We start from the raw sequence: 25,605 nt of genomic DNA on the forward strand, positions 1-25,605 counted from the left end.
CTTTTTTATATTCTATTTTCTCTATAGTACGTAATTTCTGTTTTTCCTTAATTGATAAGCTAACCACCTACCAGGTTTATTTGCATTATAAAAAGTATTATGTTTCGCATACCACAAGTTAGTTGCAACCTGATCCGCCATTAACATATTAAATTGCTCTTTCAGCAAATTTATTGAATCCCTTACTCTCTTATCTAATGGGTTCAAAATAAGAGCTTTCTCTTTCAACTTAATTTCTTCTTCCAACTCTTTACATTTTTGCATCTGCTTACGCCTATGTCTATTATGCATATAAATCAAAACCCCTCTCTTGTAAGTTTTACTAGCATCCCAAACCATTTCAATCGAAGTACCTTTATGCATATTCAAATCAAAAAATTCTTTCAAATGTTCCCTACATTTCTCCGAAAACTCATCATATCTAAATAAATTTTCATTCAATCTCCAAGATCTTCTAATCCCATCTTCATTAAACAACTCCATCCATACCGGACTATGATCCGATAGTGTTCTGGAAAAAATCTTGACCTTTTTAACCCTATAAAAAGATCATTAGTAATTAAAAAAATCAATTCTGGAAAACGATTGATGCCTGTCTGAAAAAAAAGTAAAGTCTCTGTCCTCCAAATTTCGCTCCTGCCAAATATCTCTTAATTCCAAATCATCTTTCAAATCAAAAAAGGCTTTAGGCAGTTTGGAATGATTAGGGGTATTTTTAAAAGATCCCTTCTTATCCTTACATGAGTCCAAAACACCATTACAATCACCCATCATAATAACAGATTTATAATCCAATTGAGTTATTTTGTTGTGTAAAAGCTTATACAACTTTCTTTGCTGTTGATTAGGTGCGTATAATCCAATAATAAGAACTTTCTTCCCTTGTAACAGTAGTTCAATAATAACATATCTTCCTTGTATATCAGTCTCAATTAATCTAACTGGTAAGTTTTTTCTTGAGTAGATAACCACTCCACTCTTTTTATCTGGAGCAGATGCAATAAAATGTAATCCCAGTTGGGAATTAATCAAATACCTTTGATCTTTCACACAAATATGAGTTTCTTGTAAGCAAACAATATCATTTTTATGTTGCTTCAGGTAATGAAATACTTTCTTTTTTGTGGTGAATTCAGGCCATTAACATTCCAAGTCGCCATTCTTTGCAACCTGAAGCCTATAGAACAATGCCTGAAGATCCTCAGTTGGTCTCTTCAGTCTTGCTCCTCCCACCACCTCAGTAGTAACAGGACCTTGTATTGTAGAACCAGAATCTATCTTCTGTTTCAATTGCTCCTTTTCTTTACGTTTATGTGCAGCCCGTGTCATTCTCTGTTCCTTTGGATCATCCTTTAACACCAAAAACTGTTCAGTAGACTCAGCCTGCTGTGCCTCTCCAGCAACCAACGACATTGCACGTTCAGTTTGCTGTTTATCTTCCAACTTTTCTTCTTTTCTCTTAAGTCGTGGAGATGGTGGTGAACCCGCTTTCAGGACATGAATATAAATATATTTTGCCTTTGAAATCATGTTAAGTCGATATTGTGTCCCTACATAATTCACCACCATTCCGATAGGTATCTCCCATCTGAACTGAATCTGTCGATTTTTAAGCTCCTCAGACAGGAAACCAAAATCTTTTCTCTTTCTCAAAATTTTTGGAGGTATTTCTTTTAAAATTATAATATCCTGACCTGCAATTTGAAATCTCTGTTGATAAAAGGCCTGGATAATTGCATTTCGGAATGACCTCTTAGAAAAATAAATCACCACATCTCTAGGTAAATTTTTCTGCCTCGCAATCCAAGAGTTAACCCTGAATATTTTATCCATCTCTCTTGATAATTCCTCAGGATCACATCCCAAAACGGGAGCTATATCTTTTGCTACCTCCTCCTTCAAGTCTTCACGTGGGTTCTCTTTCAATCCTCTTATTCTCAAGGCAAATTCCATGTCTCTATATTGTGAGATAGTCACCTCATCCTCCATTCTATCAATTTTATTTTCAACTGTGGCAATTCTACTTTCTAATTTTGCACTGTTTTCCACAACCTCATCCACACGATCATCAAAACGTTCAATGTTTGTGGCCAGCCCTTGGAGTGCAAGCAATATGTCTTCTCTCATCTCTCTATTTTTACTCTCAAAAAGATCAGCCATCTCCTCCTTTATTTGTTGAACTGTTTGTTGAGCTTGAAGCTTCAAAGCATCCTGCAAATGCTTAAGTGTAAATGCAGGTGGTGGGGGAGAAGGTGGAGGAGATTTGGGCTTGGATGTGGATTGCACTGCAGGCTGTGTTACAGGAGAGGAAATTGAACTTTTAGAAACAACAGGAATTCTCTGCTGTCTTCAAGCCATTTCCCCGCTTGTTAAAATTCACTTTCCCTTATCGCTTTCACTTTCCCCCTGCACTTCAAGATAAATAAAGTCCCAGAAAAATCTTTAAAAACTTTAAAAACTCTCAAATACACAAAAATACAATATGTTATTCAAACTTTGTTACAAAATATATCTCTTTCTTGATGCTTTGTTCTTTCTATAAACAAAAGAAAACCATTCCAGCGCCATCTTTTCCCTTTCAAAATCAAATTAGGGTATGGAGAAAATTAATACTCCCTGAGTTAAAGTTCCAAATACTTGCAAATTTAACTCCTCCTGATCAGCTCTGTCTGCTTTCAAATCAATCACAGATCACTATAATCAGCAGATGTGGATGCAGCATCTAGCTTCACCCCATCAACTCGGAGCAAAGGTGTTCTGGATTTGGAGAAAGCCTTGGGGTCCGAGGGAGCTCTCACCCTCCGACCCCCAGATATTTCTGGGGGTCTAGTGGAGCTCTACCTCTACCTGAAGAAAGCTCACCTCCCCTTCTTCTCCCAAGGGGGAGGTTTACAAGCTGCGGGACAGCTGATTTTCACTGTCTCCGCAGTTCTGATGAAACCTCAGGATGGGCAGCCGAAAAAAGCCACCATCGGCATGGCGTTGCCACCAGAAGTGACCAGAAAGAGAATTTTGTCCAGATAAAATAGGTAGGTTTTGTGGGGAGGGAGTATAATTGGCTAGAGGGAGAGATAGAAAGCTGATATTTAATGATAGAAAGCCAAGAGTGAGTTGGAGTGGGAAAACTGACTTTGGGCCAGACACTTTCTTCAAAGGGTTGTTGTGGGAAACTGAAGAAGGAGTATTATCTATGTTTGCTACCTTGTGTTCCTTTTAAAGAAGGGATAAAAATCTAATAAATAACAAGAACAACAACTAGTGGGATCATAAAATAGAGAAAGTAATTGAAAATGAAGAAACTAAAATACTCTGGAACTTTAATTCAAACCAATGTGAACCTGCCACATAACATTTTAAATTTAATAATTGTTGCTAAGACAAAAAAAACCTGGATAGCAAGTGGGGCAGTGGCTGGAGACAGCAGAAAAGAAGAGAAAGATCTGGAAAAGATAACAAAGTACAAAGACCAGCAAATAGAAATAGAATGACTGTGGAAAAAGAAAGCAATAGTAATCACCAACAAAGTGGGGGCTGGAGACTAAGGGGGCTGGAGACTAAGACCTACGAAGAATGATTGCAAGAATTGGGTATGTCTAGTCTAGTGAAAATGAAGACTAGGGATGATATGATAGCAGTATTCCAGTATTTGAGGGGCTATCAAAAAGATGAAGGGGACAAACTATTTACCAAAGCACCAGAAGGCAAAACAAGATCCAATTGATGGAAACTAATCAAGAGAAGCAACCTAGAACTAAGGAGAAATTTCCTAACAGTGAGAACAATCAACCAGTGGAGTGCCTTGCCTTCAGAAGTTATTGAGTCAATTGAGGTTTTCAAGAAGAGACTAGACAGCCATTATCTGAAATGGCATAGATTCTCCTAGATGACCTTCAAGGTCCCTTCCAACTCTGTTATTCTATGTTCTAATAGGCACCTTGGGTGCAAACCCAAAACAACCGAGCACCACTTGCACGCTATTGGCATTGACAAAATCACCATCAGTTACTTGCAAAGAGCAGCTTTGCTCAGAACAGCTTACATTCTGCAACAACAACACCAAGCATCCACCTCTGCCTATTCTAAGTCCTTGGGAAGGACTCTATAGATGGATAAATAAGCCAAATTCAGTCTGAATATCAAGCTGACTGCAATAAACCATAATAATTACTCTAAGATCAATTCCTATCTTATGGTTCTCTTTTACCACTTAACCAGTATCTGTACTGGTGCAACTAATAAACACTGTACTTTAAGGAAATGTACTTGTACATTTGTAAGGGACGCGGTGGCTCAGTGGGTTAGGACGCTGAGCTTGTCGATCGGAAGGTCGGCAGTTTGGCGGGTCGAATCCCGAGTGCCGCGTAACAGAGTGAGCGCCTGTTACTCGTCCCAGCTTCTGCCAACCTAGCAGTTCGAAAGCACGTAAAAATGCAAGTAGAAAAATAGGGACCACTACGGTGGGAAGGTAACAGCGTTCCGTGCGCCTTTGGCGTCTAGTCATGCCGGCCACATGACCACGGAGACGTCCTTGGACAAGCGCTGGCTCTTCGGCTTTGAAACGGAGATGAGCACCGGCCCCTAGAGTCGGAAACGACTAGCACGCATGTGCGGGGGAACCTTTACCTTTACCTTTACCTTACTTGTATTATCAGCCTCATCAGGAAATATGTTACATATCATTTTGTCAGTGGATATGATCAGTAAAAGGAGGAACACACAACAAATACAGAAACTCAGTTTAATTGCATTCTTCTTAAGTGAAACTCACCTCTGAATTGTTGATGTATACATATACTTCTGAGCTCTCTTATCTCTGCAGGGTTCAGAAGTATCACCTGACTTAATAAGAAAATACAAAATGAAACATATAGAAAATAATGCAGTGATCAGAATTCAGTTGAACATTTCCAAACTATTTTTCAAGCATATATGAATATGATAACTTCCAATCCTGCTTTTGAAAAGGATAGAGAAAAGTAACAGAGAAAATTAATTTCAAGTGCTCAACTTGTCATATTTTAATTACCTCTTTATTAGCCAAGTCAGAACATTCCTTCATCTTCTAAATATAAAGGTAGTCCTTGAATTATGACAGGTCACTTAACAGCTGTTTGAAATTACAACAGTCCTCCCTCCAAAACCTACATATGATCCCATTTCAAAGTTAAGGTGGCTGCAGCACCTCTGCAGTCATTCACCTTTATGACCAATCATAGCAATGCTGCAGCACATTTCTCCCCACATCCTGTCCTTGCAGGACTCCATAGCACATTGCCCTGCTCAACCTTACTCCTGAAAGCAGCCATCATTTTATGCATTTTGACAATTCCCTGCAGAAATGGCAACTGCTTCGAGCTTTCTGCCCTGGTCAGTTGGCTGTCAAGAGCCTGCAAACCACTCCTGGCTCTTGCTAGCTTTTGGAGAAGCCAGCCACCTAGAGGCAAAGGCAGCAACTTCAGGAGTTTCTCAAAACCTTTCCCTTGCTTCATACCCTCCCTCCCCCAGAAACCCACATTTCTTCAATAAATAAAGAAAGGGAAAAAACGGGGAAGGAGACAGACCTGTTGATTTTTCCCCTCCCATTAGAAGCTAATGATTAGATGCTGAAACTGAATTCTCTGCCTCTGTCCTCCAATTTTGAAAGAAAGAAAAGAAAATTTTTCTGCAGCTTGTTTGCATTAAGGAGCTGAGGAAAAAATTCAGCTCAAAATGTTCAGCCAGCTAGAGTACAACATGTGCTGCAAATGGCCAGGGCAAAAGCTGGAAAGTTTTGGAAAGTTTTTTGCTATGTGTCAGACTGCCTTTAGGACCCAGCTAGGATTGGAAATTAGAGACTAGAATGTTTTTTTGTTTCAGGGCAGTGTAGATGTAATCTGATTTTAGAGGACATTAATATTAGTTTCTTGCTATGGTCAGATTACTTTCTGACCACTTTTTAGCTCACTGGTGTCACCCTACCTCACAGTGAGATCATGTTACCAGGTAATAAGACTGGTACCATGCCTGATAAATGATAGATATGGCTGGATTCCAGAAAAGGCTTGAAGTTTTCCACAGACTCTGTGGAGTGACTTAGTTGAGGCCTTAGTTGCTGCCTGGAATGGGCAAGTGGCAGAGGGAATGGAATGGAATGGAATGGAACACTTCTTTATATTATATGTCAAGTTCACCAACAAAAATGCCAGCAGAAGAGGCACTGAAGCCATTAAAATAAACAGGAGACTATTGAGCTATGATGACTTCATTATTGACTTCCTTTTCAACAATTTGCATCCATCCATCAGTCTATTCCAGTCATGGGTTTCATCCCACCAGGTTTCTGTAATGCCAATTATATCATACCCATCCTTGTGTACTATTGCTTCTAGTTCACCCTGCTTGTTCTCCAAGCTTTGAGCATTAGTATATAAACATTTAAGATTTTTATGTCTGTCCATGGGTATGTTTACTGGATCTCCTGATTGTTTGATTTTTTTTCTTTTTTCTCATCACTCCCTATGTCTTTGTTTGATTTGTTTTCTTGGAATTTATGATTGGTTTTATGTTCTAGAGATTCTAATGATTGGTCACCCTTCCTCCTCAATTTTTGTTTAAAGCTCTTCTAATGAGTTGGGCCAGTTTTTTTCCAAGTACATTTTTCCCTGTTTTTGTGAGGTGCAGCCCATCCCTTGCCAAGAATCCTTCACACAGGAAATGAAGTCCATGGTCCAGGAAACCAAAGTTTTCTTGGCAACACCAAGCCTTTAGCCTGTGGTTTATTTCTAGAATTCTTTTTTCACTCAATGAGTGTTGTCTTTTGTTGGGAGTACTGATGAGATGTTTTACTTTTTGGGGTGTGATCTGTTTTAAGGTTGGTGATATCTCTAATTATCATTAATCGCTTTTTTATTAGATGTTGTTGTGTAAACTAAACTATGCCCTTATATTTCGGTTCCAATTTAGGCATTTTGAGCCATAGATCCCAACATTGTGGGCATTAATATTTAAGGCATAATTTGTGATCTTTCCTCTACCTTTCATCTATACATATGTGGTTATATATGTATCTCTCTATTAAATGGGATTTAAAATTTTGTTTTATGTATTTTTAATAAAATTGATTTATTAAACAGTTTTTCTTTTGCAATTGAAAAAGGATGTATGCTTGTACCTGTTTTCCTCTAGTCACATATGCACAGGTTACTAGAGTCAGGAAGTAGCTACAGAGATAATGATACCTATATCCAGCTATTCCTTACCACCTGTGTTATGATAAGAATGACTAAATGACTAAATATCCATTCATAAATTAATCATACGGACATAAATTATCTGTGAAGTGTTTATGAATGCAATCTGACTTTAGTAGCATATGTTATGTTGGCATATGGTACCGGGATTACGCCGTGGTGAGAGGGCAGCGGGATTGTCCATCAACCACCCACTGATGTGAGAGATCAGTGGGATGGGTTTCCCTGGTACCCTGGACTCAGTCCATCCCTGGTGGGCTTTCCTCAGCGGCGGTGAGAGAGCGGCTGCAGTTGATTCACCTGGTTGACTCAGGTGAGAGCCGAGTTGGACTGAGTTGGGGGGATTGAGATGCTTATCCTGGCTCATAACATCACATCATTGGACTTCCGGTGGCTGCGCGGCGACAGAGACAGCCTTCCCGGGCTGCCCGCAGCTCAGCTGAGTGATTTTCGCCCGAAACAGCGCCGATCAGCTGTTCGGGCGAATTTGAAGCCCCCTCCTCGGGAGAAGAGGAGGGGGTGAGGCCCCAGGTAGGGGTTGAGTTCTCCGGGGCCGCCTGAGCTTGCAGCTTGGGCGGCCGAAGGATCGAACTCCCCCGTAGCCTGGGTCGCTCCCAGCTGGCCAGCGCCTCTGCTCCTGACTTTATGGAGCAGAGCCAGGCGTCTGCGACCACCCCTGCCTGAAGGAAGGACTATGGAATAAAAAGAGCAGGCAGAGCGGTACAAGAGGAAAAGGTGAAGAGGATTATTTTATTCTACTCTCGAGCTTGATGGACTTTTTAAACTCTAAGTGAAAGTGCATCAAGGGTGCCTATGGGGGCCTGGGCAGGAGTGGGACAGATCTGAGGGTCTCTGGCAGGAGGAGGGTCTCTGGGCCAGGGCCAAGGCAGTGGGGGCCGTTCCCTCACTGTTTCCAGGATGGCTTCGCGGGCCACATGAAACCACTTCGTGGGCCGGATCTGGCCCCCGGGCCTTGTGTTTGACATGTCTGCTATAAAATGTAGTCCCAACTGGGAGTTAATCAAATACTTTTGATCTTTTGCACTAATATGAGTTTCTTGTAGGCAAACAATATTATTTTTGTGTTGCTTCAGGTAGTGAAACACTTTCTTTCTTTTTTGTGGTGAATTTAAACCATTAACATTCCATGTCAAAAGCTTTATCGCCATCCTCAGTGACCTGGAACCTCTGGAACGCCACCTGGAGATCCGCAGTTGGTCTCTTCGGTCACGCCCCTCCCACCGGCTCCATAGTAACAGGGCCTTGTATCATAGACCCAGAGTCCATCTTCTGTTTCAGTTGTTCCTTTTCTCTCCGTTTGTGTGCAGCACGCGTCATTCTCTGCTCTTTTGGATCACCCTTTAATAGCAAACACTGTTCAGTGGATTCAGCCAATTGTGCCTCTCCGACAAGCTGTGCTGATGTGCCTTCAATTTGTTGTTTATCTTCCTCCACTCTCTTAGGTAATGGAGATGGTGGTGAACATGCTTTCAGGACATAAGTATAAAAATCTTTTGCCTTTGCAATCGTATTAAGCCTGTATCGTGTCCCTGCATGATTCACCACTATTCCAATAGGTATCTCCCATCTGAACTGAATTTGTCGATTTTTGAGCTCATCAGACAGAAAACCAAAATCCTTCCTTTTTCTCAACATCTTGGGAGGTATTTCGTTCAGAATTATAATATCTTGACCTGCAATTTGAAATCTCTGTTGATAGAAGGCCTGGATGATTGCATTTCGAAGTGACCTCTTGGAAAAATAAATCACCACGTCTCTAGGTAAATTTTTCTGCCTCGCAATCCAAGAATTGACCCTAAAAATTTTTTCCACCTCCCTTGATAACTCCTTAGGATCCATCCCAGGATGGGAGCAATGACTTTAATCACTTCTTCCAATAAATCCTCACGAGGGTTTTCTCTCAACCCTCTTATTCTCAAAGCAAATTCCATTTCTTTATACTGTGAAATAATCACTTCATCCTCAGTTTTATCAATTTTGTTTTCTGCTATAGCAATTCTATTTTCAAGTTTTTCACTATTTTCCACAACTTTATCCACACAATCATCTAAACGTTCAATATGTGCAGCCAGCCCTTGAAATGCAAACAAAATGTCTTCTCTCATCTCTTTATTTTTAAATTCAAGTAGATCAGCTACCTCTTCCTTTATTTGTTGAGTCATTTCGTGTGCCTGCAGCTTCAAAGCATCCTGCAAGTCTTTAAGTGTAAGTGCTGGTGGTGGAGGAGAGGGTGGAGGGGATCTAGGCTTTGAAGTGGATTGCGTTGCAGATTGAACTACAGGCAAAGAAATTGAGATTTTAGAAACAACAGGAACTGCCTGCCATCTTGAAGCCATTTTCCAACTTGCTACAATTCACCTTCTCTTATCACTTTCACTTTCCCTCTGGACTTCAAAAAATAAAAATAAAATCCAAAAAAAAGAAGAGGAACCCTTAATAATAATAAGAAAAACAAAATTCTTTAAAACTCTGAAATCCAATATATTGTTTAGATTTTAACAAAATCTTCGTACTTTATTCTTTATTCTTTCAAAAAGAAAAAAACATTTCGGCACCATCTTTTCTCTTTCTCTTTCAAAATCTAATTTATGTATGGAGAAGATTAAAGCACTTGAGTTAAAGTTCTGAATACTTGCAACTATACTTCTGGTCAGCTCTGTCTGCTTTGAAAGCAATCATAAATCACTGTAATCCAATGTGGATGCAGCATCTGGCTTCACCCCTGCATGGAGCAAAGACATCTTGGACTCGGAGAAAGCCTCGGACTCTGCGGGAGCTCTCACCCTCCGACCCCCAGATAATTCTGGGAGGTCTTGGGGTGCTCTACCACTATCTGAGGAAAGCTCACCTCCCCCTCTTCTCCAGAGGGGGAGGTTTACGAGCTGCGGGACAGCTGATTGTCGCCGTCTCCACGGATCTAACGAAGCCTCAGGACAGGCGGCCAGAGAAAAGCCGCCATTCGGCGCAGCGTTGCCACCGGAAGACCCTTAATCCCATTTCTTAATCCCATTTATATCCTGCCCTTCTCCGAAGACTCAGGGCAGCTTACAATCTAAAGCACAATGTGCTTAGCAATAGCCTTCATTCTATGTACCTGCTTATTAGGGCTTTCGCCCCCCCCCCAGCAGCATTTTTACAAAGTCAGCTTATTGCCCCCAACAATCTGGGTCCTCATTTTACCTACCTCGGAAGGATGGAAGGCTGAGTCAACCTTGAGCCTGGTGGGATGCGAACCTGCACAAATTGCAGGCAGCTGGTGTTACTTAAGGAGGCATTAGCCCACTGCTCCACCAAGGCTCTTGATTCCTGGAGTGAATCTCTTCAAGGGACCAGGCGCACTCCCAAAGCAGCAGCACCACCGCTGCCTTGGTCACTCTGGCTCTGGAGGAGGCAGAGGAGGACAAAGTGGCAGAAGACATGCTGACTCTGAACAAGCACCCTCTCAAAAGCTGCAGCAATGGCATCCATCAGCTGATGCTGCGCATGTGATATGCACCTTGGAAGCTCCCTAAAGCAGTCCCCCCCCCTCCATAAGGGCTTTCAACTGGAGCCAGAGCTGTGTGTAAGTTCCGGCACCTTTTTTTTTTTTTACAAAAAAAGCACTGGGCATAGATATAATTAAACTAGAATTTATCTATTCTGAGACTACATCCCTCCTCAGAACTCTTTATCTTGGATGGAAAGCCATTTTGATTAGTGTAATTAGTGTAATCTCCTTCTATAAAGAGCACTCACTTTGTGGCTGCCCATCATAGGACACCATTTTTCATACAGATGACCCAGAGGATGATGTGACCTTCTACATATTAGAAGGTCAGGAGTGCTCTTTCTAGAAACAGATGTACAACATGGACATTAGATTAAGCATATGGAATTCAAGCACTATGTGAGTGATCTTTTAACAAGAATGATATATGGGGCCATTCTGTCTGAAGATGGAACGGGGCTAGTGGTTGAATAAATTTTAGTGATATCATTTTATTCTTGTTCTTCTGATTCTGATTAGAATGTATGTTATTGATTTGAAGCAGCAGTAGTAAAGAAATTTACCTGAACATCTGTGTCCACATGAAATACAAATGTATGAGGTAAAAAATTTTCTTTGGCTTTAGGTGGATTTGGTATGACTTTTGCTGGACTTGTCCATCCTGAAAAATAGTTGAACATTTTTCAGTAAATAGTATTCATAGCACTGAGATTACATCTTAATATAAAAGTGGACTTTATATTATATGACAATCACAATATGCCATGTATAACATTTATGAATTATTATTTTAATGACATAAAAGTCAGAAGATAAGTAATTACAGTTGGCTGCTTTAGCAGTGGATTTGTATATTGTACCAAGCTACCGACAATAGAATTAAAGAAGTGGGGGGAAGGGAATAACTGAAAAGTTGCTTATTCTGAAAAACTATTGCCCAGTTATACAGAGTAAAAAGAGCTGCTGAATGCAAGGGATCTATTTTGAGAGTTGTGGAAGATTGATTGACAGCTTTTTACTGAATAAGCTATGAAAAATGTAAAAAAACTCAGAGCAGTAAATAGGAAAAGTCAGGAGTTAAAAAGGTAAGAGACATCCCTAACAAATCCTAAGTCAACATATAGCTAAACTGAGAAAGAATGTGAATAAATGTAAGCTTTCTGTTGATGTTACATGAACACAACAGTCAGCAGACATCTTCTGTAGAGGTTCCAGTAGCCATGTCCATGAGTGGGATAAGGGCCACTCTCTTCCCTCTCCGTCAAGTGAGTACTCAGAGGAATTTATCTGGGTCAGACATGTCAAACACAAGGCCCAGGGGCTGGATCCGGCCCGTGAAGTGGTTTCATATGGCCTGCGAAGCCATCCTGGAAACAGTGAGGGAATGGACCCCGCTGCTTTGGCCCTGGCACAGGCCAGCCAGGAGACAATGTACAATTTTGTGGTGGTAATCTATGCTGAAATACATTCAGTCTTAGCTCCACAAGGCCATTGGAAACAGTGAGGGATCGGCCCCTGCTGCGTCGGCACTGCCCCCTGGGCGTACCCTTTGTGAGGAATGAAGAAATGCACCATCACCTGGAAGTGGCCAGCACATGGCCCTGCCTACTTTGGGCAGGCTAAGGGCTGGACAGCATTGTGCTTCTCTTCAGATTCATGCCCCCCCAGCCCAGCCTCTTGGAACTGTGAGAACACCCTGCTGCCTGCCAAAACCGGGCAGGCTGGGGGCTGGGCAGCATTGCACAGGTAACATCGACTCCTGCTTCTCATGGCATACCCTCCCCCAGAGCCCACCAAGCTGGATATGTGAAGTAGGCAAGGGCCATGTGCTGCCCACTTCCAGGCAATGGTGCATTTCTTCATTCTTCATGAAGAAGACACTTCCCCAGCTGCGTTTCTTGCCTGTTTTTCTCCCTTCCTCATCTCAGATGTTTTCCCATCACAGGAAGGAAGGAAGGAAGGAAGAAAGGAAGGAAGGAAGGAAGGAAGGAAGGAAGGAAGGAAGGAAGGAAGGAGAGGGAGGGAGGGAGGGAGGGAGGGAGGGAGGGAGGGAGGGAGGGAAGGTCTGAAGGAAGTCCTGCCTTAGTCCTTCCCTGCTGGCCTTTCACCATCCCCTTGCCCCCTCCTCCTGGCCTATCCTGGGGGTCTCACATCCTATTGCTAAGGAAGCTTTGGATACAAAGCCAGGTCTCCTCACATGGAGAGGGAGTGGGCCTCCCTCTTGACTTTGCCCTCATACCCATCATGAGCAACCTGGCTAAGGAGAAATAAGCACAGCAGCAGCAGTCTTGAGGAGGAGGTAAGTGCAGCTGAGTGCCCCCTTGGGGAAGTGGGGCTGGGCTTAGTGCTGCAGGTGCTTGATGGATGGGCTGAGCATTTGACCTTTGCACCACTGTCCAGGACCCCCTCCCCACATGACCTGAGAGGAACAGTGAGGCTCCTCCAGTGGACCATGCCTTGGCACTTGCCCCAGTCCCATCTCCTGCCAGAGACCCTCAGATCTGTTGCACTCCTGACCAGGCACCCATAGGCACCCTTGACACAAACAATGTACAGCTGGCCATGCCCACCCAGTAGGCCACATGCACTCATCATGCCTACCCAGTAGACTGCACCCACCCTGGCCACACCCATCTGCCCCACCCCCAAGGGCAACCGCAATGCTGATGCAGCCCTCAATGAAATTGAGTTTGACACTCCTGGGTGAACTATAGAAATGGAGTTCTTTCTTTGGGAAAAGAAAGGGAGGCCTAGTGGGTATAGTGGGTATAATAAACAGGATCTGAAGAATCCCCTCACAAATCGATATTTTTAAAGTGTCCCCAAACAAACTCTACCCCTTAGTTCATTTGGTCAGTCCCGGATCAGCCAAGTTCCAGGTGGTAAGCCCCTCATGGGAAAAGGAGAAACATCAGTCCATCCAGAGCAAAATCAATCCCACCCCTTCACATCCCATCCGGAGAAATAAATGAGATTCCCCCCATCCCCTTTCTTAGTTGCCTGTAAGATGAGAGGAAGAATGCCTCTCATCAATCTTATTGTGATGAATAACAGGCAGGCAAAATAAACAAAAATTACATCTAAGGAATGGAAGTGGAAGCAATAAACCCTGTTGTTTATTCCCTCTCTTCCTTGAGAATGGCAGAATCCAAGGGGGTGGGTGGGCTGAGATTTGGGGTTTGCACAGAAGAGACAGTTAGAAATGACATATAAATGGATTCTGATACATATCCATGGACAAACATAAAAGCTTATATACAAATTCTCAAAGCTTGGGGAACAAACAGGGTAAACTAGAAGCAATAGTACACAGGGAGGGTATGACATAGTTTGCATTACATAAACCTGATGGGACAAAACCCATGAATGAAATGGACTGATGGATGAATACAAATTGTTCAAAAGAAACAATTCTAGAAAAAGAGGAGGGGGAGTTGCACTATATGTAAGAGCACACTACATATCTACAGAAATGAACATGATCAAAGATAAAATCTCTCCAGAATGTATATGGATCAATATATAAGAGAAAAAAGTGACATTGCCATAGGTGTATATTACAGGCCACCCAACCAATCAGAAGAAATAGATGAACTCTTTGTCAACCAGTTAACAAATGTGTGTAGGAAGCATACCACAGTAGTAATGGATGACTTCAACTATCCAGATATCAACTGGGAGAGAAACTTTGCAGCGAGCATGAGATCAAACAGATTCCTAACCACCTAGTCAACAACTTTGTCATCCAAAAGGTGGAGGAGGAAACCAGTCATAAAGCTATACTGGACATAATTCTTACAAATAGAGAAGTGTAGAGGGAGAGAAGAAGTGATAGAGAGAGTTGAAGTTGCCAGAACCTGGAAGTGACTATGTGATACTGGAATTCCATATAATGCAAACAAAACCAATAGAAAACAATGCAGCCAGGGTCTTAAACTTCAAAAGAGCTGACATTAACAAACTCAGAGAGAACCTAGGAAAGATCCCATGGATGAAAATCCTAAAGGGGAAAACAACCCAAGAAACATGGGAAACCCTGAAAAATGTGATCATAAAAGCCCAGTCCAGCACAATACCACTGAAAACGAAAAACAAGAAAGTCAAGAAGAAACCAGCATGGCTGCACAAAGCTCTCTGACAAACTGAAAGACAGAAAGGACAAGTACAAAAAATGGAAACAGGGGCATATAACTAAGGCCTATTACCAGCAGAAAGCCAGAATATGCAAAAATGAAGTCAAGAAAGCAAAGGCTCAGAACGAACAAAGATTTGCAACAAAAATTAAGGATAATAAAAAAAGTTTCTTCCAACATATTAACAACAAGAAAAAAGTAAAGGAAACTGTAGGTCCATTAAAGAGAGAAGATGGCAAGGAAATAGCAAGCAACAGGGAGAAACTACAACTGCTCAATTCATTCTTTGCATCAGTCTTCACCAGGGCTTTTTTTCTCATACAGTAGAACACTCAGAACAGCATTCTGGCACCTTTTTTTTTGCAAAAAAAAATCAGCTCCCTTATTGGCTTTCCTAAGCCTATTACAGGGCTAGGCAATCTTGGCTCTTTTTTATGACTCATGGACTTCAACTCCCAGAAATCCTGAGCCAGCCATGCTGAGGGGAAAGGGAGAGGTTTCCAAACTGAGCCATGCTGGCTCAGGACTTCTGGGAGTTGAAGTCCACGAGTCATAAAAGAGCCAAGGTTGCCTACCCTGGAGGAGGACATTAAAATTATTTACAGGATTACTTCTTTAGGAACTAAACTTTAGAATCTAAAACAGCTAATTCAAAAAAGCCAACAGGAAAGAACCTCACATTTTTCATCTGCTTCTCTCTTTTGGAAGGTAAAATTAGATAACAAAATAATCTATTTCTTATGTTAACATCTCTGCAATGAAATCAAAGGTAACAGGAAAGAAATGAGAAACATTTTTCTCAATGTAATATCTATAATTTAGCTGATTCTAGAAAAAAAGTATCTTTTGTACACTCTTGAAAACTATTTTGAATCTATAACCATCTATTACAACTAAACCATTTAAATTAAATAATTCTTAAGAATGAAATATTCTTAATTTGGACTTTACTTTTACTGTTTGGACTGTTGTGTGTTTTGAAAAATAGCTTATTTAGAATCTAGTTATGTTGTACTTCAGTCTTTAAATAATTAACCTAATATATATATAACAATATATGATGTTTTCCCTGGTGAGCTTAACATCAATAACAACATTTATTAAAAAGGCTAAATAATTTCTGGTGGTATTATCTGTATAGTAAAATTTTGGACAAGCAGTGATCATGTATCCTAGCAAAAGATGTTACATATGTGCATAAGCGTAGTGAGTAGCATATGCCTTTTTAAAAATATCAAACATGCAAAGAAACAAAAACAAGTCCAAAATATCTGTATTACATCCAGAAATGCCAACTTTGCAACCAATATTTCTCAATCATAACTATGGCACCCTAAGGATACCTGCATACATGCAAATGCTTCTCTGGGATCAGTAACGCAGCAGGGATTCCTTTTTCCTTCCAGTAACATATACCTAAAACCAGTTTATTGCATTTGGCAATTGTACTAACAAAAATCTCATTGTCAACCAATATAATTCATTTAATTTGAAATCAAGTGAAAAATTGATTTAAATTATTTTATTAAAAGAAATTAATGGCAATTCTTTTATAAGAAGTTGCCTCAAACAAAATGAGTTTGACATGCGTGCTCTAGATAGTTGAATGCTCCAAAATAAATTCTAGACCAGGCCTGTATGTGCAGCCTACCAAGCACCCTTCGACAGAGCACAGACTTTTTTAAAAAAAAAGTAATAATATCACCACCATTGCCCTGAAAGTCATGTTGCCTAGTGCCTCCATGGCTTACCATAACCACGAGCTCTAACACTGTAGATGCTCCTCTAGTCACCAAATCATTGATTAGCCCACCAGCATTCCTTTGCAAACCACAAAGATTTTTAATTTATCAGTGTGGGCCTTTCACTTCTACAAGTTGCACAGATCTCTTCTAGATTTTCCTCTTGCCTTTCCGAGTTAACTCCTTGGTCTGTCATTGAGCAAGAATTGACTTTATAGGGAAGGATATTATCATTTGATGTATATTTAACATATGTTCTATCTTTATTTACCAATTATATAATATTTGTATGCAATCTACATGGTGAGGTTTGGGGCAACTTACAATAGAAAAAAAATATTTTTAAAATCATAAGATTAAAACATAAAAGCAGGGCTTTTTTTCTCATAGAACGCTCAGAATGGTGTTCTGGCACCTTTTTTGCACACACAAAAAAGGCTTTTGCACAAGCTATGCTACTCCCTCTATTGGCTTTCGAAAGCCAATAGGAATTGCTGCTGAGTGCACCAAAAGACCTGGCTGGCAAATGTTGCACTGGCAAGTTGTTTGCAGTGAAAGCGAGTAGGCAGGAACTTTGCATCCCTCCCTGCTGCCCAACTACACCATCTCAACTAGGGAAGTAAGAGAGGACAAGGAGTGGGAGGTGGGTTCTGCGGAGTCCATGTGCACTCCTTCCTTGTGCTCACCCGTGTCAGCCAGGCTGGTGGCCTACCTGGTGCTGGGCCTGCACCACCATCGTCTCGCCCTGTGTGCCTAAGTGGCCGCCCTGCATTGCCTGGTCTGCACCGCCTCCGCTGCCCACCCCACACAGCCCCTCTATATAGAGCAGGCCCTGCTGCTCCCACAGCACCAGCCGCACTGGCTCTGGCCCCAGGGGGGAGCCTGCCACCATCACCCCTCACACCCGTGACTGCAGCAGTGCTGCTTTCCCCCCCACGCCTCCTGCACCCACCAAGATGAGAGTTCCGGCACCATTTTTTTTTTTTTTAGAAAAAAAGCACTGTTCTTCACACGAAAAGAAACTATAGCTCAGCACATTAAAAAAAACCCACTGCAAAAGACAAACTAGAAACTAAAATTAAAATAACCAAGAAAGTTGTAAGAGAACATATATCTGACCTTGATGAATATAAATCTCTGGGACCCAACAGACTACATCCCAAAGTTCTGATGGAGCTGGCAGATGTTATCTCAGAACCATTGAACCATATCTTTCATATATTCTGGAGCACTGGGGAAGTACCTGAGGATTGGAAGAGCTGATGTGGTTCCCATCATGAAGAATGGGGGTGGGGAAAATGGACCCAGGAAACTACAGACCAGTCAGTTTAACATCAATATCTGGGAAGATCCTAAAAAAGATAATCAAAAACCAGATCTGCAAACAATTAGAATCAAACAAAGTTATAACTAGTAGCCAGCACAGGTTTGTTAAAAACAGATCATGCCAAACCAATCTTATTTCATTCTTTGATAAAGTGACTAAACTAATAGACCAGCAAAATACTATGGATGTCGTATACTTAGACTTCAGTGAGGCATTTGGTAAAGTAGACCACAACCTACACATTGGTCAGCTAGAAAAAGTTAGAATAGACCAGATGGATCTGCAGCTGGCAAGCAAACCATACTCAATGAGTAGACTTCAATGGCACTACATCCACATGGACAGAAGTAAGCAGTGGGGTACCCAAGGTTCCATCTTAGGCCCAGTACTCTGTAATATCTTCATAAATGACTTAGATGAGGGAATTGAAGGAGATCTCATCAAATTTGCAGATGACACTACACTGGCAGGAGTAGCCAACACCCCAGAAAACAGGATCCAAAAAGATCTTGGCATACTTGAACAATAGGCTCTATCCAACAAAATGAGTTTCAGTGTGGAGAAAACCAAAGACATTTAGCCAGGAAAAATGAAAGTACAAGTACAGGCTGGGTGAGACCTGGCTTAAAAAGAGTAACCGTGAGAGGGACCTTGGAGTCCTAGTGGATGATCACTTGACTATGAGCCAGCAATGTACAGCAGCAGCCAAAAAAGTTAATACAATCCTGGGTTGTATAAACAGAGGCATAGAATCAAGATCACGTGAAGTATTAGTACTGCTTTATAAAACCCTCGTAAGACCACACCTGGAATACTGCAACCAATTTTGGTCACCATATTACAAAAAAGTTGCTGAGAGTCTGGAAAAAATCCAAAGAGCAGCTAAGATGATCAAAGGCCTGGAGACTAAAACATATGAAGAATGGCTGCAGGGCTTGGGTTTGGCTAGTCTAAAGAAAAGAAGAAATAGGGGTGACATCATAGCAGTATTCCAGTGTTTGAGGGGCAACCAAAAAGAAGAGGGGGTCATTTTATTCACCAAAGCACCAGAGGGCAGGACAAGAAACAATGGTTGGAAACTGATCAAAGAGAGGCAACCTGGAATTAAGGAGAAAGTTCCTAACAGTGAGACAATTAACCAGTGGAACAACTTGCCTCCAGAAAGTGAGATTTTTAAGAAGAGGCTAGACAGGACTTCTGGTTTTGCACAATAGTGACTGGTTGTGGGCTTGTGGATTCTCTGCACCCCCGCGGCTAATTTTGCCCTGCCTGGGGGCCCTAAATGGGTTTAAGTTGCACCAGAGAGATGACAAAGAAAGAAGGATGCTCCAGCAATTCTGGAATGGTGCTGGCCATTTTGTTCAACTTGGGGAAAGCTTTCTAACCCAACAGGAGAAAGACTGGCCATATTGCATCGACCAGCCCAAGCTACTAGCAACCGAAGTTCAAAAGCATTAACCAGCACAACTGTGAACAGTGTGCTTGAAACTCGGTGAGGAATTTGATCTTCTCTTTTTTTATTCTACATGTAATTTCCTGGAAAAGATCCCCAAGAATCAAAACACCTCCAAAAGGGAAGGAGGGGGATTACCACCCCATCCTGATACTAATGGAAGCATCAAATTAATCTTTTTATGGAGAATCAAAATATATGGAAGTGCAATAAATATAAAACCTGAAATTTAAAACTTAACTCTGGATAAATCAAAAATTGTTTGAAAGGTTAAGACTCTCATTCTAAAGATAATTGTTCATTTTGGAAATTGAAAAACAAATAGTTGCTGACATCTAGTGGTGGATGAAGACTATGACAGCTATGACTTTAATATAAGACTTGGCAAAACCTGGGAAAAGCTCATCTGTGTTTGTGATCTACAAAGCTTTAACAATAAAAAAACAGCTGTGACAAAAAAGACAATAATCTGGGCTGTAGAAAAAGAGAATTATAAATTTCAGAAAAAAGGACTTCCGGTGGCGACGCGGCGCCGAAGACTGCCGTCTCCGGGCTGTCCGCTCCGCAGCTGTGTTTATCCATCTAAAACAGCGCCGATCAGCTGTTTAGGTGGATTTGAAGCCCCCTCCTCGGGAGAAGAGGAGTAGGTGAGGCCCCAGGTAGGGGTTGAGCTCTCCGGGGCTGCCTGAGCTGAAAGTTTGGGCGGCTGAAGGATTGAGCCCCCCCGAAGCCTGGGTTAACTCCGAGCTGCGTAGCATCTCTGCTCCGTGATTTTTGGAGCAGAGCCAGGCGTTAGCAACCACCCCTGCCAGAAGGAAAGACTTTTGAGTAATAAGGTGCAGGCAGAGCGGTACAGGAGGTTCAGGTGAAGTGGACTTTTATTTTTACTCCCTAGCTCAATGGATTTTACAGCTTTAAAGTGAAAGTACGCAACAAGTGAAAGTGGGGAAAGATGGCGGCTAAATCTTCCTCTAAAGTTCTTCGGAGTGCGGGAACTTCCCCGGTGCAACAGACTTCGTTGCAAGCTTTGCTTCCTCCTGCACCTCCTCTGGCATTGACGCTTAAGGACTTACAAGATGCCTTTGCAAAGCAATCCCAGGTAATGTCAGATATGATGGATGATAAGATGGCAAAGCTGGAGGAGAAATTGGAGAAATTGGAGGAGAGGATGGAAGAGAAGTTTAGTGCAATGAGGGTAGACATTTTGTCTACAATTGAAAGCGTGGCTCAATGTGTGCAACGTTTGGATGAAAAAGTGGAGGATCTTAGTCAAAAGAACTCTATATTAGAAGTAAAGGTACTAGAGAATGAAAATATAAGGGATAAAATAGACGGAGAATTGAGCCTTGTCCAGTACCATCAGATGCAGTATGCTATTAGAATCAGGGGCTTAAAAGAGAATCCTAAAGAAGATTTAAAGCAGCTGATCTCTGAGGCTTTGGAAGCAGTACTGGGCCAGCCAGCATCTGAAATAGAGGGAAGCATGGATAAAATCTTTCGTGTAAATTCATGGATTGCAAGGCAGAGGAAGCTACCTAGAGATGTGGTGGTCTATTTTACAAAGAGAGCAACTAGAGATGAAGTTATTCAAGCTGCTTATGATACTAAATTTGTGGTTGCTGAGCAAGAAGTCCTGGTTCTAAAAGAGATTCCTCCAAAGATTTTAAGGAGAAGGAAAGATTTTGCATTCCTTGCACAGGAACTTAAGAAATGTGATATTACGTTTAGATGGGAGATTCCAGTCGGAATGGTGGTGATGCATGAAGGTAAAAGATATCGTCTGGTTACCGTGACTCAGGCACGTGATTTCTACAGCAATGTTTTAAAAGCAACCCCTCTATCACTCCTGGAAGCTGCAAAGGGATTTGGAGAGGGAAAACCTCAAGAGGCTGAAGGTGGACAGACAGAGGAGAATGGTGCTGGAGGGGATCAAATTACAGCTTCATCGGCTGCTGTTGGAGAGCAGAGGTTGACGCGTGCCGCCTTAAGACGAGCAAGACAAGTACAAGAGCAAGACCAGCAGAAAGTTATGGAACTTCCAAAGCGTACTTACAGTGAAGCTGTGGGAGGGGCGCGGCCCAAGGAAATTACAGGGGCCATTGAAGATGTGCTCCAAAAGCTTCGGGACGCCAAGCATGGCGACTAAATTTCTAACCTGGAATGTCAATGGATTAAATTCACCACAGAAGAGAAAGAAAGTTTTTCAATATTTAAAACAATTTAAGACTGATGTTATCTGTTTGCAAGAAACGCATATTAGGGTTATGGACCAAAAGTACTTATCGAACTCAAGGTTGGGTACGCAATTTGCTGCCTCTGCGATGAACAAGAAAAATGGAGTGGTTGTCTACGTTAAAAGTACTCTAACAGCGGAACCAATTGAAGTAGATAAGCAAGGAAGATATGTCATGATAGATTTGCTGTTAGAAGGTTAAAAAAAACGCTTCTAATTGGATTGTATGCTCCTAATGAACAACAAGCTGATTTTTTTAGTTTACTTCACACAAAGGTTACCCAATTGGATTATAAATCGTTTATTTTTATGGGGGACTGGAATGGTGTTTTAGACGTACAGATGGACAAGGCTGGTTCTTTTAAGCGGGTTCCGAGCCATGCTAGATTGCCTAAATCTTTTTTTGAAATGAAGAACGATTTGGAACTGCGAGATATTTGGCGCGATACACATCTACACGAAAAGGATTATACTTTTTTCTCTGACAGACATCAATCTTTTTCCAGGATTGATTTTATTTTGTTGACTAATGACTTTTTTTCTAGGATTAAGAAGGTAAAGATCTGTGCAAGAACTATTTCTGACCACAGCCCAGTTTGGTTAGAGATCAATAAGGACAATAGGGATAGGCGCTCGTGGCGCGTAAATGAGAATTTGTTTAGAAATCAGAGAAATGTGGAAGAATGTAAACAGCAGATGAAGGATTTCTTTGAAATTAATATGAATAAGGATACCTCTATGGACATGGTTTGGGATGCTAGCAAGGCCTACATGAGAGGGGTGTTGATATATATGAACAATAAATGCAGACGTACTTTGGAAGTTAGAAGGAAAGAACTGGAGATTTGGAACTGCGAGATATTTGGCGCGATACACATCTACACGAAAAGGATTATACTTTTTTCTCTGACAGACATCAATCTTTTTCCAGGATTGATTTTATTTTGTTGACTAATGACTTTTTTTCTAGGATTAAGAAGGTAAAGATCTGTGCAAGAACTATTTCTGACCACAGCCCAGTTTGGTTAGAGATCAATAAGGACAATAGGGATAGGCGCTCGTGGCGCGTAAATGAGAATTTGTTTAGAAATCAGAGAAATGTGGAAGAATGTAAACAGCAGATGAAGGATTTCTTTGAAATTAATATGAATAAGGATACCTCTATGGACATGGTTTGGGATGCTAGCAAGGCCTACATGAGAGGGGTGTTGATATATATGAACAATAAATGCAGACGTACTTTGGAAGTTAGAAGGAAAGAACTGGAGAATGAAATTAGGGAAAAAGAAAAGGCCCTAATCGTGAATCCATTGGATGTAAAGACTAAGGAGGTTATTAATCTATTAAGAGGACAATTTGATAAGTTGATGGCTGATCAAGTGGCAACCAATTTACGGTTTGCTAGGCATAATACTTTTTGCAATGCTAATAAGACAGGTAGATGGCTAGCTTACAGACTAAGGAAAAAGCAAAGGGCTTCTAATATAGATAAAATTGAATATAAGGGAAAGGTTGTGCTTCAACAGGATCTTATTAAGGAAGCTTTTGTGGATTTTTATTCTAAATTATATGCTAAGGAAAAGATTAATGAAAAAGACATTGATGTATATTTGGAGAATGCTAGCATCCCGGTTCTTACGCAAGCACAAAAGGAGGAGATTAATCAATTGATAACAGAAGAAGAAATTCTTATAGCAATTAAGGAATTGAAGGTGGATAAAGCGCCAGGCACGGATGGTTTGACTGCGGCTTACTACAAAAATTTACAATTGGAGTTGATAAAGCCGTTAAAGGAACTGTTCCAGACAATTCAGAGAGGGGGAAAGGTGCCTCCGTCTTGGAGAACTGCTTTTATCTCTTTGATTCCGAAGGAAGATCAAGATGCTACTCAAGTAAAAAACTATAGACCGATATCACTTTTAAATACAGATTACAAGATATTTGCTAAGGTGTTAGCTAACAGATTGATGAGGGTTCTGCAACAGGTGATTCATGGGGATCAAACTGGGTTTATTAGTGGTAGGCAAATGAAAAATAATGTGAGGCATATAGTTGATGTGTTAGAGTTTTTGGAAAGGAACAACCAGATCCCTGCGGCGCTAATTTTTCTAGATGCTGAAAAAGCTTTTGATCAATTGAATTGGCAATTTTTGATGAAAGTTTTAGATAAAATGAATTTTGGGGATAAATTTTTGCAACCAATTAGGGCATTATATCAAAAACAAACTGCCCGAATAATAGTTAACAATAGTTTGACTGAAGTATGTAATATTGAGAAGGGCACAAGGCAAGGGTGTCCGTTATCACCTTTATTATTTGTGTTAACGTTGGAGATATTATTGGTAAAAATACGGAATTCGGAAAGAATTAAGGGTATACAAATTAGAGATCAGGATTATAGATTGAGGGCGTTTGCATACGATCTGGTTGTTACGGTGACCCAGCCAGAAAACTCTGTTGTGGACCTGATGGAGATAATAATGCAATATGGGAAGGTTTCTGGATTTAAAGTTAATGCACAAAAAACTAAAATTCTGGCCAAAAATATGACAGTATCGCAAAATGCCCTTTTAGAAGGATTAACTGGATTTGAGATTGCTAAAAGGGTCAAATATTTGGGGGTGTTTTTGTCACCCTCTAATACAAAGTTATATAAAAATAACTATGAAAAATTATGGGGAAAAATTCAAAAAGAAATGGAGAGCTGGGAAAAATTGCAATTGTCTTTGCTGGGAAGAATTGCAGCAGTGAAAATGAATGTCCTGCCTAAATTTCTATTTTTATTTCAAATGATACCGGTTCTTAAAAAAGATTCTAATTTGGAAGAATGGCAACGGGGTATCAATAAATTTGTTTGGGCAGGGAAAAGGCCACGAGTTAAACTTAAGATTATGCAGGATACTCGTGAAAGAGGTGGTCTCAAAATGCCTAATCTTTTTTTTTATTGAAAAGTTTTAAAATACATTTTATCTTTAACAATCCCCCCCTTCCCCTCCCCTACCTATCCCTCCCTACCCCTCCCCCCCCTTTCCCCCCTCCCCCCCCGACTTCCCAGAGCTAAGTACAGGGTATAAAAACAAAAAACAATCATAAACATCCATATGCTACCAACAATAAATTCTTAAATCTATCACTCTCTAGCTCATATAAAATAACTACAAGCAATATTAATATTACATATAAAAAAAAGAAAAAAGAAAAAAGAAAGGAAGACTTATTCAAATGCTAAGTGAAACTTTTTAGTCCCGTATTTCTTCTGAATATATTCAATCCATTTTTCCCACTCCATAATATAACGTTCTTGCGAATGATCTTTCAAATAAGCCGAAATCTTTGCCATTTCTGCCAGGTCAGAAACCTTTAAAGTCCATTCTTCTATAGTCGGCAGTTCCTCCTTCTTCCAATACTGACCTATTAAAAGTCTTGCTGCTGTAACTAAATTTAACATCAACTTAGTGTCCACCACAGTAGCATCTGTAATTATACCCAACAAAAAGAATTGCGGACAAAACTTTATCTTTTGCTTAAAGATCTTCTGCATATTCCACCAAATTTTTATCCAAAAAGCCTTGACCTTTTTACAAGTCCACCATATGTGAAAATATGTTGCATCTTCACCACCACACCTCCAGCATTTTGGCTGATAGTTCGGATACATACTTGCAAGCTTTTTAGGATCTAAATGCCATCTATAAAACATTTTATAGAAGTTCTCTCTTAAGTTTTGAGCTTGCGTAAATTTTACGTTCCTCACCCAGATCTTTTCCCACGTATCCATTGTAATAACTTCTTGGATGTTCTGGGCCCATTTTATCATACAGTCTTTAACCAGTTCTGTTTCTGAATCAATTTCTACCAATGCAAGATATATCCGTTTGATATGTGCTGGACCCTGATTTCTAATTTGCTTTATCAAATTTTCATCAGTCATTGCAAAACCAGTTTTCTGATCTTCTTTCCACCTGGCCCGTAATTGAGTA

At 40.9% G+C, this 25,605-nt stretch overlaps 1 protein-coding gene across 1 annotated transcript in view; it reads right to left on the reverse strand.

Annotated features, from left to right (window-relative positions):
• The window catches only part of SPMIP7 (sperm microtubule inner protein 7), a gene marked incomplete at both ends in the record, with an annotated part of 97,081 nt that overhangs the window by 42,280 nt on the left and 29,196 nt on the right, over positions 1–25,605 (reverse strand). Inside the window, one exon of the mRNA XM_081346215.1 lies at positions 11,301–11,398. Within this exon, the coding sequence (XP_081202341.1) occupies positions 11,301–11,398 (98 nt within the window). The remainder of the gene's footprint in view (positions 1–11,300; positions 11,399–25,605) is intronic.

The sequence above is a fragment of the Vipera berus genome, assembly GCF_964194415.1.
Source record: "Vipera berus genome assembly, chromosome: Z".
Taxonomy (NCBI): domain Eukaryota; kingdom Metazoa; phylum Chordata; class Lepidosauria; order Squamata; family Viperidae; genus Vipera; species Vipera berus.